General features: G+C 59.5%; 2 protein-coding genes and 1 long non-coding RNA gene across 6 annotated transcripts in view; 1 reads left to right on the forward strand and 2 right to left on the reverse strand.

The window, feature by feature from the left end:
- LOC144310546 (ATPase family AAA domain-containing protein 3) overlaps positions 1–3,135 on the reverse strand; it is a 26,459-nt gene extending 23,324 nt beyond the window's left edge. The window contains exon 1 of one of the 3 annotated variants that reach the window (XR_013376246.1): positions 2,820–3,135. Coding sequence is in view for 2 of the 3 variants with exons in the window: in XM_077891649.1 (XP_077747775.1) it covers positions 2,820–3,021 (202 nt within the window). In the remaining variant the exon portion in view is untranslated. The remainder of the gene's footprint in view (positions 1–2,819) is intronic. The other 2 variants (XM_077891649.1, XM_077891648.1) reach the window with 2 other exon arrangements.
- Positions 3,135–5,129, forward strand: LOC144310548 (uncharacterized). Its single transcript, XR_013376247.1, has 2 exons — positions 3,135–3,574; positions 4,530–5,129. It is a non-coding gene; the product is annotated as an uncharacterized LOC144310548 (long non-coding RNA).
- Positions 5,130–7,194: 2,065 nt separating this feature from the next.
- Positions 7,195–12,532, reverse strand: VWA1 (von Willebrand factor A domain containing 1). 2 transcript variants are annotated; one of them, XM_077891653.1, is made up of 4 exons: positions 12,362–12,519; positions 10,734–11,291; positions 8,736–9,014; positions 7,195–8,612 (listed from the first exon to the last, which is right to left on the reverse strand). In XM_077891653.1, exons 1-4 carry the CDS (start codon positions 12,432–12,434, stop codon positions 8,275–8,277), a joined length of 1,248 nt encoding a protein of 415 aa, XP_077747779.1. In that variant the 5' UTR covers positions 12,435–12,519; the 3' UTR covers positions 7,195–8,274. The 2 variants fall into 2 exon arrangements, 1 of the variants encoding a protein (XP_077747779.1); XR_013376249.1 differs by lacking the exon at positions 7,195–8,612 and having other exon boundaries at positions 8,876–9,014; positions 10,734–10,896; positions 12,362–12,532.
- Between the last annotated feature and the right edge of the window lie 1,379 nt (positions 12,533–13,911).

A 13,911-nucleotide genomic window follows, 5' to 3' on the forward strand; every position in this document is an offset into this window, starting at 1 on the left:
CTCTCTCTCTCTGTGACTATCATGAATAAATAAATAAAATCTTTAAAAAAAAAAAAAAAAAAAAACATAAATGACACTTGACCAGGAGGGAGTGAGACCAACAACAGTGCTCATCTGGATGCAGCATAGAGGAGCGTGGGTGCCACAGATCAACAATGCTGAGATTAGGTCCTAGCTGCCCTTTGTACTCACAGCATGACCTTTGGCCAGTCAGGTTAACCTCACCTGAAAACAGAGATCTCTCAGCCACTGACTGTCAAAAGAGGGAAACAAAAGAGCAGGTAACCTCAGCACAGTGCCTGGCATCCACATGCCCCACTAAGCACAAGCTACAATTTCAACACTACCGATGATCATTTACCGCCTTGAAATCATCCTGTAACAGGAGTGGTGCATTCCAAAGCATTAGTTTAGTACCCACTACAGGCAAAGTGCTCTTTTACACAACCACCTTCATAGGGTTATACCTGGAGCACTCAGGTAAGCCTAGAGACTAGAGAATGAAGAAGCATCAGGCTGGGCCCAAAGGACAGAGCAAGTGGTCATACCGCAGGAGCAGCTGAGGACATCTTAGTTTGCTTGGAGACAGTAGTAAGGTCAAATGAACAGCCTGGGCCTAACCAGGCAGGCACTGCTGCCTATGAGCTGAGCATGCCACAAAGACGGGTTTGCAGAGGGGTTGTTGAGTAAAGGGGCATGAGGCGGCACCCTGGGAAGAAGTGTTTGGGGACAGAAGGAGGTGATACGTCAGGGTAAAACCTCTCCCACTGGCTAGCAGTTAGGCCAGGAAGATGGCAGGAACAAAAATGAAGGAGGGAGCACCCAGCTGACGGAGTTGGTGGAGCGTGTGACTCTTGATCTCAGGGCTGGGAGTTTGAGCTCCACATTGGGTGTAAAAATTACTTAAAAATTTTAAAAAATAAAATGAAGTAGGGCCCACACTTAGAATAGAACTCCTAGATGTAGAGACTGATGGGGGACCATCACTTCCAGACACTGGCCCCTGGGGACTCTGCAGAAGATGCTGCTTGGTGGAGAAATGAAGGCGTGGTCATGGGAGAGCAAAAGCCAAGGCCCTGAGGACCAGGTGGAGTATGTTGTGGGGGAGGAGCTCTGTGGCTATTCAGAGACATAATTCCATGAGGAAGGGTCCCTACGTACCCCCTCTTAGACACACTCAAGGCTATTCACCAAAGCCCATATAATTACATGTGTTTGGAGATAGTAGGATTCAGCTTCCAAGAAAGAGAGAACTTTGAAATTCTATGCACGACTGAGTGGAAGAAATGTCCCAAGAGCTGGGCAGAAAGATTTGCCCCAACTAAACCTCTGACAAGAAATTGAGTCATGTGTCAAAAATCTGTCATCTGGGCAGCACGGGTGGCTCAGCGGTTTAGCACTGCATCCGTCCAGGGCGTGATCCTGGAGACCCAGGATCAAGTCCTATGTCAGGCTCCCTGCATGGAGCCTGCTTCTCCCTCTGCCTGTGTCTCTGCCTCTCTCTCTCTGGGTGTCTCTCATGAATAAATAAATAAAACCTTAATAAAAAAAAGAAAATCCTGGGGATCCCTGGGTGGCGCAGCGGTTTGGCGCCTGCCTTTGGCCCAGGGCGCGATCCTGGAGACCCGGGATCGAATCCCACATCGGGCTTCCGGTGCATGGAGCCTGCTTCTCCCTCTGCCTGTGTCTCTGCCTCTCTCTTTCTCTCTCTGTGACTATCATAAATAAATAAAAATTAAAATAAAAAAAAAAACACTTGACTTTAAAAAAAAAAAAAAAGAAAATCCTGTCATTATCTGAGGTGCCCTGATGCCCAGCCCAACCAGGGTTCCTCAAACTACCCTGGTAACTGAAATTACCTTGCAAACTCAATACACATGGTTTGGCACCAGTGGTGTTCCAGCTAGGCCTAAGGAAGCAGGCTGTCCTAGGCCCAACCCAAACGTAAATGTTTTTAATGTTCCTCCGGGGATCCTTGCACGAGGGTGTTCTCACAGCCCTGGGGAAGTGCAGGGACTGAACCACGAAGTGCCAGGCCTCCCCCTCCTCAGACTTCTGTTTAGACCTGTTTACAACGTGACTTCTCCATACAACCTCGGAAAAAAAGACTATCTCCGTTCAAACAAAAGTTTGAGAACTACTGTGTTCTTCCGATCAATATTTATTCTGCACCTTCTGTATCCTAGGTCCTCACACCCTTACCCTACAGCCTAAATCAAAAATCGTTAAGCCAATGTGATAAAAGAGAGTGGGGAAGAAAAGACGTGAGTTTAGTGAAGGTCCAGCAGATAACGGTGCCTCAAAGGCCTGGGTCAGGAAGGCCATCAGGTGGGGCCGGAACAGACTGATCTGGTGGTTTTACAGACCCCACCTATCGGAACGCTAATGCTTTCCAACGAGCACACATCTGCTTTATTTTCCATAAAACCAGTGGCCCTCAACTGCGGGTCCCTTCTCAAGGGGAAAACTGCTAACAACACTGCACTCGGCTCCCAGAGTTGGCCGGGCTTCGGCCACGTGGCTGCAGCTCCTCTGGTCGACAGTAACTGAGGAACTCCAGCCCGAGCACCTGCCACCTGCGACCTCTCAAAGTTCGTCTGCACCAGCTTCCTCACCAAAGGACGCGTCGCAACTGGGAAGGTGCTGGTACCCCACCCTCCCCGCACGCACGGCGGCTTCAGCCACCAGGCTGATTCCCGCAGAGCGGTGTCCCCACCGGGCAGGTGCGGCGGACACAGCTGCGCACCTCTCCTGCGCCCAGGGACCCGGCACGCCCGGCGCTCGGAAGGCTGGCCCCCCGCCCCCGCCGCTGCACTTACTCGAGTGCTCCAGCTCCCGCGCCGCCTTGGCCGCACGTTCCAGGCCCGTGGGGTCAAAGTTGCTCCATTTGTCCTTGGGAGCCGGCCGGTCCCCCCCGCCGCGGTCTCCGCCGCCCTCGGCCCCGGGCTGAGCGGGCGGCAGGGACAGCGGCGGCCCCGCGCCCTCGCCCTTGGGGCCCTTGATCCCGAAGAGCCAAGACATGGCGCGCGAGAGCCGCCCGGCACGGTCGCCGCGGGGAGCTCTGGCGGAGCTGAAGCGTGCGGGTCCGGGCAACCCCCACGCGGAGCGAGCCGGTGGTCAGAGGGCCTGCGCAGGCGCAAGGACGCCCCTTTCTCCCAGGCGACGGAAGCGCAAGAGGGCCACGTATGGTGCGGCGTTCCGATTAGCCGCCGCTCCGCGACGTCACCAGCCGCGTCGCCACGATTGCCCAGACTGGCCCTGGGGGCGGGCCGTCGAGGGGCGGGGCGAATCGCCCCGTTACGGGGACCGATCAGGGACAAAGTCGGTTGGTGGACCCACGTGTCCTGCTGCTGTAGGCCTCCGCGCTACCCCAATGGAGCGGGGGCGGAGAGACCGGTGCCCGGGAGCCGGAGCGGGGTTCGCGTGGTCCGGGCAACGCGGCGTAGGGAGAGCCTGCGGAAAGCGGCGGTCGGGCGGAAGCCGGTGGGGCCCCAGGCGGCGGAAGACAAGCTCCTTAAGGGGCCCCCGCAGAGCTCCATCCTCAGTGCGCCTGCGATCTTCGTGCCGCAACAGGGTGGGTGAGGATGGGATGGATACGGATCTCAAGCCCAGGAGTCCCACGACACGGCGCCCTCCGCGGAGGTGGAGCCTCCGAGGCTGCGTGCCGGCCCCGCCCGGGAGTCCGAGGGCCGGGGCCGGGGCCGGGGGAGGGTGGACGGAGAAGGCGCTGCTTCGACTTAGCAAAGTTCGCTTCTGGGGCCAACATCTGAGTTGCCCTTTTCGTCTCCTTGACGGGCCGGTGAAGTCCCAGAATGAGGGGGAACCTCCCCCCCCCCACACACACACACTAGATTGGAGAGTTTCTTTCTAATTAAGATTTTATTTGTTCATGAGACACACACAGAGAGAGAGGCAGAGACACAGGCACAGGGAGAAGCAGGCTCCATGCACCGGGAGCCCGACGTGGGACTCGATCCTGGGTGTCCTGGATCACGCCCTGGGCTGAAGGCGGCGCTAAACCGCTGAGCCACCCGGGCTACCAGATTGGAGAATTTTGAGCCTGGGTGAAATTATGGGGAAAATTGGGAAGCCTGGGTGGCTCAGCGGATGAGCCTCTGACTTTGGCCCAGGGCGTGACCCTGGAGTCCCGGGATCGAGTCCCACATCGGGCTTCCTGCTTCTCCCTCTGCCTATGTCTCTTTTTTTTAACTTTATCATTTTTATTTTTTAAAGATTTTTATTTACTTATTCAGAGAGACAGAGAGAGAGAGAGAGGCAGAGACTCAGGCAGAGGGAGAAGCAGGCCCCATGCAGGGAGCCCGACGTGGGACTCGATCCAGGGTCTCCAGGATCAAGCCCTGGGCTGCAGGCGGCGCTAAACTGCTGCGCCACCAGGGCTGCCCTGTCTATGTCTCTCTCTCTCTCTCTCTCTCTCTCTCTGCCCCCCCCCCAGCCCCCGTGTCTTTCCCCTCAAAGAAAAGGAGGGGAAAATTAAAGATAATTCTGTGATCTTTCGCCCACCCACATAGAAAAGGCTAGATGAGTTTCCCAGCCAGATGCCCTCCCTGTCCAACAGCAGTGGACCGGCCACCAGCTGCACCTCCCACAGCACCCCATAGAGGCTCTGCTGGAACGAGAAGAGGAAGTGGGTAAAAGGCATCCACTCTGCTCCGTCCAGCCCAGGCCAGCATTTGGCAAGCTTGTGTACTTTTATATAAAAAGGAATGGCTTTGAGAATAGTCTTGCATTTAAAAACCAGTTTCAAAAAAATAAAATCAGTTTCATTTAACTTGCCTTAATTCGAAAAACAGAAAGAGGTGATGGTTGTTTAAGGATTTAGGTAAGGTAGGTGCACTCCCTTTGATGGGGGGAGAGGGGGTCCCAGTTTCCCTCATCTAAGAGCTCCGTACTTTGCAATTTCCCTCTCTCTATGTAGATACTTTTTTTTTTTTTAAAGATTTTATTTATTCACAAGAGACAGAGAGAGAGGCAGAGACATAGAGGGAGAGACAAGCCCTATGCAGGAAGCCCGATATGGGACTCGATCTTGGAACTGCGGATCATGCCCTGAGCCAAAGGCAGATGCTCAACCGCTAAGCCACCCAGGCATCCCTATGTAGATACTTTTTTTTTTTTTTAATTTTTATTTATTTATGATAGTCACAGAGAGAGAGAGAGAGAGAGGCAGAGACATAGTCAGAGGGAGAAGCAGGCTCCATGCACCGGGAGCCCGATGTGGGACTCGATCCCGGGTCTACCAGGATCGCGCCCTGGGCCAAAGGCAGGCGCCAAACCGCTGCGCCACCCAGGGATCCCATGTAGATACTTTTTGAAAAAAAAAAACTTTTTTTTCAAGTAGTCTTGCCCATTGTGGGATTTGAACGCCGACACTCTACGTATGGAGCTAGTCAGATGCCCCATACTTTTCAATTTCTTTTAAGATTTTTATTTATTCATGAAGAGGCGGAGACACAGGCAGAGGGATATGCAGGCTCCCTTCAGGGAGCCCCACCCGGGACTCACTCAGTCATGCACCCCAGGATCACACCCTGGGCTGAAAGCAGAGGCTCAACCACAGGACCACTTAGGCGTCCCCCGATTTTTGATGGGCGGTACAAAACATCCTATCCAGGGCACCTGGGGGGCTCAGCTGGTGAAGCCTGTGCCTTCAGCTTAGGTCATGGTCCCAGGGTCCTGGGATCGAGTCCTGCATCCCTGCTTCCCCACATCCCTGCAGTAGGGGCCCTGCTCAGCAGAGGGTCCACTTGTCCCTCTCCTTCTGCCCCCTCGCTCCCGCTTGTTCTTTCTCTCTCTAATAAAGTCTCAAAACAAACAGAAGGGGGGGCACCTGGGTGGCTCAGTGGTTGAGCATTTTAAAATCTTAGACCGGGAGCCATTGTGGAGGGCAGACACATCTTTCCTAAAAACACTTAATTAATAAAAGGGAATTACGATGATGCATTAACATTTAGCAGAGAAATGTGGGGTTGTCTGCTGCTTGTGCTGAGCTGTTATGCAGCCGGATTCCCTGACATCCCCTGCCCAGCATGTGGCTTTCTTCTCTGAGGGAGTTCTCCACCACTGAAGACCAGGAAGAAGGACTGCACAAATTGGAGATACAAGTGGACATCTTGGTCCCCAACCTGTCCATGAGCCCACAAACAGAGGACATAGGTGCCCCTGGGGAGCCCCACTCAGCCCCTGCAGGCTGGAAGGGGGTCCTCTCTGGCTGCCCAATGGGCTTGGACCTACGGGTACCCAGGGGATCAGGGTGGGGCATACTAGCCTGCATGTGGGTTCTGATCAGGCCCAAGTTCCAGGCCTGGGGAAGGTTTCCCTCTCCAGTTGACACTGCTCCGGGAGGGAGCCAGCTGACTCGGCTGCCCTGCTAGCCACTGGTCAGTGCGTAAGCAAACTCCTGCATTGGCACACACAGGCCACACGATCCCACTTGACTTCCCTGGGCGTGATTCCCTGGGGGTTTTGGGGACAAGTAGGAGAAACCCAACGTCACTCAGCAATGCCTCCCTACTCTGAGCACGTCTGGCCTGGCTGGGCACTACCAGGGGACCCTGGACCCACCACCTTAACTCCTCTCCCCATTCTGCTTGTTCTGGTCCCACAGGCAAACCCTGGGCTCTGGCACAGCTGGCCCCCACAATGTTCAGTACATGGAGCCAGTGGGCGGTGCAGGCCTTCAGTGCTTTGTCAGGGAGCCATGGGATTCTTGGAGTCTGGTTCTTGACAAATGGTCAGCTGAAGGCTGACCCGGAACACATGCCCACCAACCCAGAGTGGGCAAACTGAGAACACTGTCAGGGACACGAAGACCACCCTCCTAGACCCTGCAGTTTGCTTGGGTTCCGGTCTCAATTTCCCATTAGTAGGCCGCTCTGGGAAGTCAGACTGCTGCTGAGAGTGATCTTGCCAGCAGAGGGCGCTAGGGCCACACTCCTAGGCTGAAGGCTCTGGTGGCTACAGCCCTGCCCTGTCCCTGAGACCCCATAGGACCGGCCAGGGCTCCCTGAAGAGGAGCTGCAGGTGGCAGGACGTCCTGAGTCTCAGTACCAGGAGGGGCTCAGCTCCTCTCCCCTTCTCCAGCGCCAGGCACAAATGTGGCCTTCCGTGTGAGTGCTTTCACAGAGCTGGAGCGTTGGGACAAGGTTGCAAAGCACTCCACGGAGACTGCAGGGCTCAGTTTACATCTAATTTACTGTATTTTAAAGTCTGGATGTTAGTGGGGAGGAGGCAAAGTGAGCACTGAGTGGTGCAGACAGAGGAGTACATGCCTTGGTGGGACCGAGGGACACCGGGTTCTGCTCTCAGGACTTGCCGGGTGGCCCCAGGATAATAGTCATGACAGGAGGTGGGGTAAGAAGATGCCGCAGAGAATCGCTGGGGTGAACCCACCCAGGGGAACCACATCTGTGGAAGCTGCCCACTCAGAAGCAGCACTCCCTTGGGGTGCTGGGAGCAAAGAGCCCTCCTGTCTCCAGAAAGGTGTCATCTGCATCCCGGTGGCTGTCCTGCGGCAGGAAGGCAAGGCCACTGTCCCCAGCAGGCACTACCCTCAGGCCAACTAAACACCCCCGGTAAAGACCATGTTACTGCTCACCCAACTGCTGACCACACCATCAACCTGCCACCACTCCTCCTTCCCTGCCGTTTTACAGATCCTGTCCCCTTGTGGGAAGACTTTGGACCCTGGCCAGAGGCAGCTCCTTGCCCCCCTCATCCACCTTCTACCAACATCTAGGATCTGAGTGGCCGCAGGGACTCAGAACCATCAGCTGGACCAAGCCCTCTTAACCCAATGCCAGCCCTTGCCACCAGAGGGTCTGGTCCTTCACACAGTGAGAGGTCTAGCCGCTCTGCTCAGCTGCCTCCTGTCCTGGGCTCAGGCCAGTCCTGGATCTGAGGTTCTCAGGCTGCCTCGGATCCCCTGTCCACCTTCCTGCTAAATCTTGCCCAAAGGACAGCGCCACGTGCCCAGCTCTTGGCCCAGGTAGGGCAGGGGGTCGCGATGGCACGAGCTGCGGCCACAGCGGCAGCAGAGGGTCAGGCCCAGAGGGTCAGGCGGGGGAGTCAGGTGAGGCCTGCGTCCTAGCAGGCAGCCGCCCGGGCAGGGCGGACCTTCCGCCGCAGAAGAGTTCTGGTGGTGGTGGTGGGGGTTCGGGCGGAATCGCCGCGGGGCAGGCCCTGGTTTCGGCGGTGGGCACCTCCCCCGCCGGGTTCGGGAGAAGGGGGCCCTCGGTGTGGGGCGGCGCGGCCGGCTCACTGCTCCCGGCCCCCGGCCCCCGGCGGCAGCGGGCGCGGGGCGCGGCTGCGCTCGCCGTCCGGCGTGCAGGCCTTGGCAGACAGCGCCCTCTCGCGGCCCGAACGGAAGGCCGCCGTGACGGTCACCAGGTAGGCGGTACCGGGCGCCAGGCCCTGCAGGGTGGTGCTGTTGCGACCCGCGGGCACCTCCAGGCGCTGCGCCTCGCCGCCCAGAAGCGGCCCGACCTGCACGTGATAGCCCAGCACCGCGGCGGGGCCCAGCGCCGGGGCCCAGGTCACCCGCAGGCTGCGCGGCCGGGCGTGCGAGATGACGATGCGCTCTGGCCCGGCCTCCTCTGGAGAGGTGGAGAGAAGGGAGGGGGAGCGCACGTGAGCTGGGCGGAGCCTCAGGCCCCGCCCCCGCCCCGCGGTCGCGGCCGCCCCACCCCACCCCAGCCCGCCCTCCACGCCCAGCTCACCCGGCAGCGTGTGCACCCGCAGGTACTGCGGCCTCACCAGCCGCACGTTTGACTCGGGCACCAGAGCCACATCGTAGTCCGTGTCAGGGGCGAGGTCGACCCAGGCCCAGCCCGTGGCGTTCCCGGGTAGTTGCTGGCGACGCACAGTCCCTGGCTCCGCGCTGGGTGCCAGCTCCAACACGTAGTAGCCAGAGCCTTGGGTCAGCAGGGGCGGCCAGGTCAGGCGGAAGCCGCTGGACGTGACCTCGGAGGCACGGAGCTGCTGTGGCCGCATGGCCTCTGCGGGTGGTGCATGGGGTCAGGCTTCCTCTTGCCCTGCATGGGGCCCCGACTTCGGACTCAGGGAGGCCCAGGCAGGGAGAGGTGGGGACCTGGAGCACTAGGGAGCCAGGCTCCGCAATGCCAGTTGTGCTCATGACCCACACACCGGCGACGACAGTGCAGTCGCCCACTTGGGACGCCACCTGGCGCTTCCCTGCCTGCCTCAGCCATAAACCCGGACAGGTGAGGAGGTATAATGGCCACTTCCTGTCCACTCCAGTGGCCTGAATAAGGGCCCCTCAAAGGTAGTGTCTGAGAATAGAGCACCAGCCACGCCCCAGCCCGAGTGGCCAGCACAGGTGTGGTCAGCTCAGCTCTGGAGAGTCAAGGCAAAGGGGCGCCATCGGTGCAGCCAGAAGATGGGAGGCCATGCGTGGGTGGGTGGACACCCTGAGGAGTGGTGATGTGACAACCCCAGGAGGAGCTGTACATGGGGTCACAGTACTGCCTGCCTCAGGTTTCTTGGAGGGGGGCTCCTGGGTGGGACCCCCAAATGTGCATTACTCCTGAGCCTGTGACCCCACGTGGCCCCATCTGAGTGACCATGCAAGCACATAAGGTTGATAAATGTCTGGGCAGGATTATGCCCATTGGGATCCTGATGCTTCCTCCTTTAATGCTGGGTGCTACAGCAGTCAGCCTGGCACTCATCCTCCTGCCCATCCCCCCATATGCAGACCCCACCCTACATACAGCCTCACTGCCCTGCAGCCTTGGGTCTTTCCTGTCCAGCTGCTTGCCTTTCCTCCTGCTGTCCCCTGTGGGCTCAGCTGCAGTTGACTCAGGGGCTACCAGGGGCCCATGTCCCTGGGGGAAACCTTTGGGAGGACCCCCACCCCTTTGCAATCCAGTCCAACCCCTTCCGGTTTTTGGTGGATGATTAACCCACAGGCAGAGACTTAGGAAGAACCCTGGGGTTAGTGGCATTTTTCAGTGGATAGAGCTGGCTGAACCAGTAATCAGGCTGTTCATCTCCAGCCCCTCTCACTGTGAGGTTTCCCTGGGGGTGGAGGGTGCCAAGGGTGGTCCCTAAGAAAGTTGGTGGGGAGCTGCTAGCCCCTGCAGTGGGCCCTGCCTGCTCTAGCCTTCTCTCCAGCAATCCTAAAAACCACCATTGGTGTGAACCCACTCACACTCCTCTGTGACGGTCCCTACCCCTGGGGTAGTAGGGCCTAAGCTCTGTGGGAGGCAGTCCTGGCCCTTCCTGACCTTGCTTTCTCATTCCCAGGCATGGTAGGACTTGACACACATACAGGAGTCTGTGCTGTCCATCTGCAGAGTCCTGGGGCTTGTACCCTCCCTCTTCCTCTCATGTACCCACATCCCACCAAATGCAGCCCCTTGGTCTCCTGGCCCACTTCAGGCCCCCAACTGATGGGTAGGTCTCCTGGCCCACTTCAGGCCCCCAACTGATGGGTAGGCCCATCATCAGAGAACCCCACCTGGAGGTGTTTACTCAAGCCTGGCTCTCTGTCCTGCTGCAGCCCAGGCAGGGGGGCCTACGGGGCACACAGTTGGAGCTGTCCCTAAAGGATACTCAGAGAAGCCATGTGTGTCACCTCCCTGCTGGACCCCCAACCCACACTGACTCCAGAGCCCTGGCCCCTGCTCCAGGCACTCCAGTTCCTCTCACCCCACCTCTTCCTGGGGCCCTTGCTGGGGTCTCCTAGGCCCTACCAAGAATGGATCCCGTCAGCTCCTGGGCAATGATGTGCAGGTCATCGACATCCACAAACTGCAGGTGTTTCTCAGGAGGGGCCGAGGCAGCAGCTGACAGCTCCAGGAGGTTGCCACGGCCAGTACTGACGATGAAGACAGTGACACCCAGGTCCTTCAGCTCCTGCATGGGGGGCCCCACGGGGTCGCTGGAGCCGCCGTCTGTCACCCACACCAGCACTTTGGGCACCCCTGGCCGGGCCCCTGCCACCTCTGCAAACAGCTGCTCCTTGGCGTAAGCCAGCGCCAGGCCAGTGTTGGTGTCGCCCATGCGCTGAGCTGCAGCCCGTATGGCATCCTGGACAGCCTCACCTGAGCTGTGCTGGCTGAAGGGGAACTCGGTGTACGGGCGGCTGCCCACATGTACCAGGCTGGCACGCAGAGCCCCGGGGCCCAGGGGCAGCAGGGCCACCAGCTGCCCCAAAAACTCCCGAACTCGGGAAAACTCATAATGAGACACGCTGGCAGAGCTGTCCAACAGAAACAGCAGGTCCCCCTGGGGGGCTGAGGCTGGGGCGCCTGGGGGAGAGGGAAGAGTTCAGCCCCAGGTGGTAGCCCCCAGAGAGCCCCACACCCAGGGCAGAACCCCCAGGGCCTGAGCTTTCCTGAAGCTGGAACTTGCCCAAGTAGGCCCTGAAAGCCTGCTTCACCCCACCCCCAAAGGTCCTGACAGTGGCACCTGTGGGGGAACAAGGGGAGGGGTCCTGAGCCAATAAGTGGCCCACAATCTCAGTAGGGTCTAGCTCTGCCCCCTGGCCATGTACCTGGGGTGCTCTCTGGGCTCAAATCTTATATGTAAAGGAGAGCTAACCCCTCAAAGCCCCAGCATCCTCCCTTTGCTCAGCAGACTCTGTGCAGGGTGGAGCCAAGGGTCCCGGCCCAGCCCCTAGGAGTATGAGTGGACAGGCTTGGGTCACAGGGGGTTCCTTTCCTCAGGCTTGGCTTCCAGAGAACCAGCCTCCAGGCTGGAGCTCAGGCCCACAGCCCTGCCTCTAGGTAAAGCAACTAGTGTGTGTCAGGGGGCACAAAGCAGCTGGGGAGACTGGGCACTGAGGGGGACAGAGAATGATCACAGCCGGTGCAGCCAGGCTGGAGTCGTGACCCCACTTACAGATGATGTCACGCCTCCTCCCGAGCCATCCCCTGCTCCATCTGGACCCAGGAAGTGGTTACCTGCTGCAGCAGCCTGAGGCCCCCCCCACCCCTCCCAGGCCTTCCCCCTCCTCCCGGCACCCCTTCCACCACTGGGCCAAGGGCTGACAGGATTCTCTTCTGTGCCTTGCGGCCTGTTTCCCCCAATCCAGCCCTCTTACCATCCCATCCCTCATCCCAAGGAGAAAAAAACTGAGGCAGAGACCGCCTCCCCGACAGACACCTCCCCCTACCTTTCCACACGCCCCACCCCCCTAATCTGGTGCCTGCCTCGCAGCCCGGGGCACCTGGGCCCGCCCACCGCAGGTGCGTGGGGTACCCTGCGGCGGTCCCGACCCAGCGGGCCGCAGCGGGAAGGCTAGAGGTGCCCTGCGCCGGCGGCCGGGGGCAGGGGCGCCGCCCGAGCTGGACTGCAGCCCGCCGCCTGCCTCACTCACCACGTTCGGCGCCGCTCCGCGCCAGCGCCAGCCGCAGGCTCAGGGCCAGGCTGAGCGCCTTCCAGGCCAGCATCGCGCGCTAAGAGAAGGGGCGCGCTCGTCCTCCGCTCTCGGCTCGCTCTCTCGGGGACTGCAGGGCGCGCCGCCGCGCAGGCCGGACCCGGCCCCGCCCCCTGGGGCCCCGCCCCCGAGACCCAGGCCCCGCCCCCGGGAGCACAGGCCCCGCGTGCAGAAGCGCACAGACTCCGGGAAGCTTGCACGCCGACAGACCCGGGCGGGCAGCGACACGCCGCGCTCCAGAGCTGTGACCGCGGCACCCACGCGTGGACGTGCAGACACACATCCCCACCTCTCTGTCCTGGTTGGGAGGCCTCGGGCTCCGGGCTGTCCCCTGCCCCTGGGCGGGAGCAGAGCAGGGAACTATGACGCTGGGCACCCCCCCAAGCCCACCGCCCGTGACCCCTCAGTGCTAGTAGTCCCTGAAATCAGGCCCAAGGGCAGTCCAGGTGTGCGACGGGGCTGGGGGTGACACCCAGAGCAACCTCAGGCTAGCGAGGTCCAGGCCCTGGACTCACTTCTACCACAGGGCTGAGAGAAGGGTAGGCATTGGAGGCTGGACACTTAGAAAGAAAACAGGGCATTGGGAGGGGCAGAGGCCAGAAGGACACAAAGCCCCCTACTCCACCTGACTCCCTGGAAGAAGAGACTTAGGAGCAGGGAATGGCTGTTCAGGCCCTGTCCAATGTGACCATGCTGGAATGATTGTTGTTCTCATATCCCCTGCCCAATGAAGGGCCCAGGGCCTAACCCCAGATCAAACGCCAGGACCAAGGGCAGGCCCCCAGCCCTCTGGAGGGACCCATGAGCAAGCCGGGAACCTTGCCATCTGGGATTCTGGTGGGGCCAGGCCAGGCATGGCTGACTGCAGGGGGCACCCTGGGTACCACTTTGGCCTTCAGGGCAGATTCCCTACCCTTAGGTGGGGCAGGGCAAGGTCTTCCAGGCAGGAGCTGAGGGTCCAGATGAGGTCCCTCAGTACTGGTAAGACCACTGCCCTCTCCCAGCCACTGTGTGGAGCCGGGAGGGCACAGGTCCCCAGTGCGAGGTGGCAGTGGTGCCTTTGCCAGGATGTCCACTCCCTTCCCCACTCTGCAGGAGGATGCTCAGCAGCAAGGACGGATGGGACTCAATGGTTTTCCTTCCTCCCTTTATGGCAGGTGAGACACTCTGTTAGACAGGCTGGAGCTCCAACTTTGCCTAAAAAAGGAAGTGGCTCAGCCAAGCTGGAGGAGCTGGGGCAGGAACGAGCGAGAACTGTGTCCCCGCTGCCCCCACCCCCTCAGACGGAGTCTTGGCAGTGCTGGTGCTGGCTCAGCTCCACAGACCTCAGGCTGCTGTTGGGACCAGAAACTGCCTGGTGCTTCCGCCTGGGCCCCGTTGAAGGGGGTGGGACACGGGCTTGGTCCCCTGAAGTCCGGGGCGTGCCTCCCAGGGGAGCCTTGCCTGGCACCCAGCCCTGAGACAAACCAGGCAGACCAGGGCTGCAGCTG

This window comes from Canis aureus, chromosome 3, assembly GCF_053574225.1.
Source record: "Canis aureus isolate CA01 chromosome 3, VMU_Caureus_v.1.0, whole genome shotgun sequence".
In the NCBI taxonomy this organism is placed as follows: Eukaryota; Metazoa; Chordata; class Mammalia; order Carnivora; family Canidae; genus Canis; species Canis aureus.

Coding starts and splice junctions, on each gene's coding strand:
- VWA1 (XM_077891653.1), bottom strand. CDS start 12,434: ATGCTGGCCTGGAAGGCGCTCAGCCTGGCCCTGAGCCTGCGGCTGGCG. Junction 9,015..10,733: donor GCTGACGGGATCCATTCTTG/GTAGGGCCTAGG, acceptor CACCACCCGCAG/AGGCCATGCGGCCACAGCAG. Junction 8,613..8,735: donor GCGGGTGCACACGCTGCCGG/GTGAGCTGGGCG, acceptor CCACCTCTCCAG/AGGAGGCCGGGCCAGAGCGC.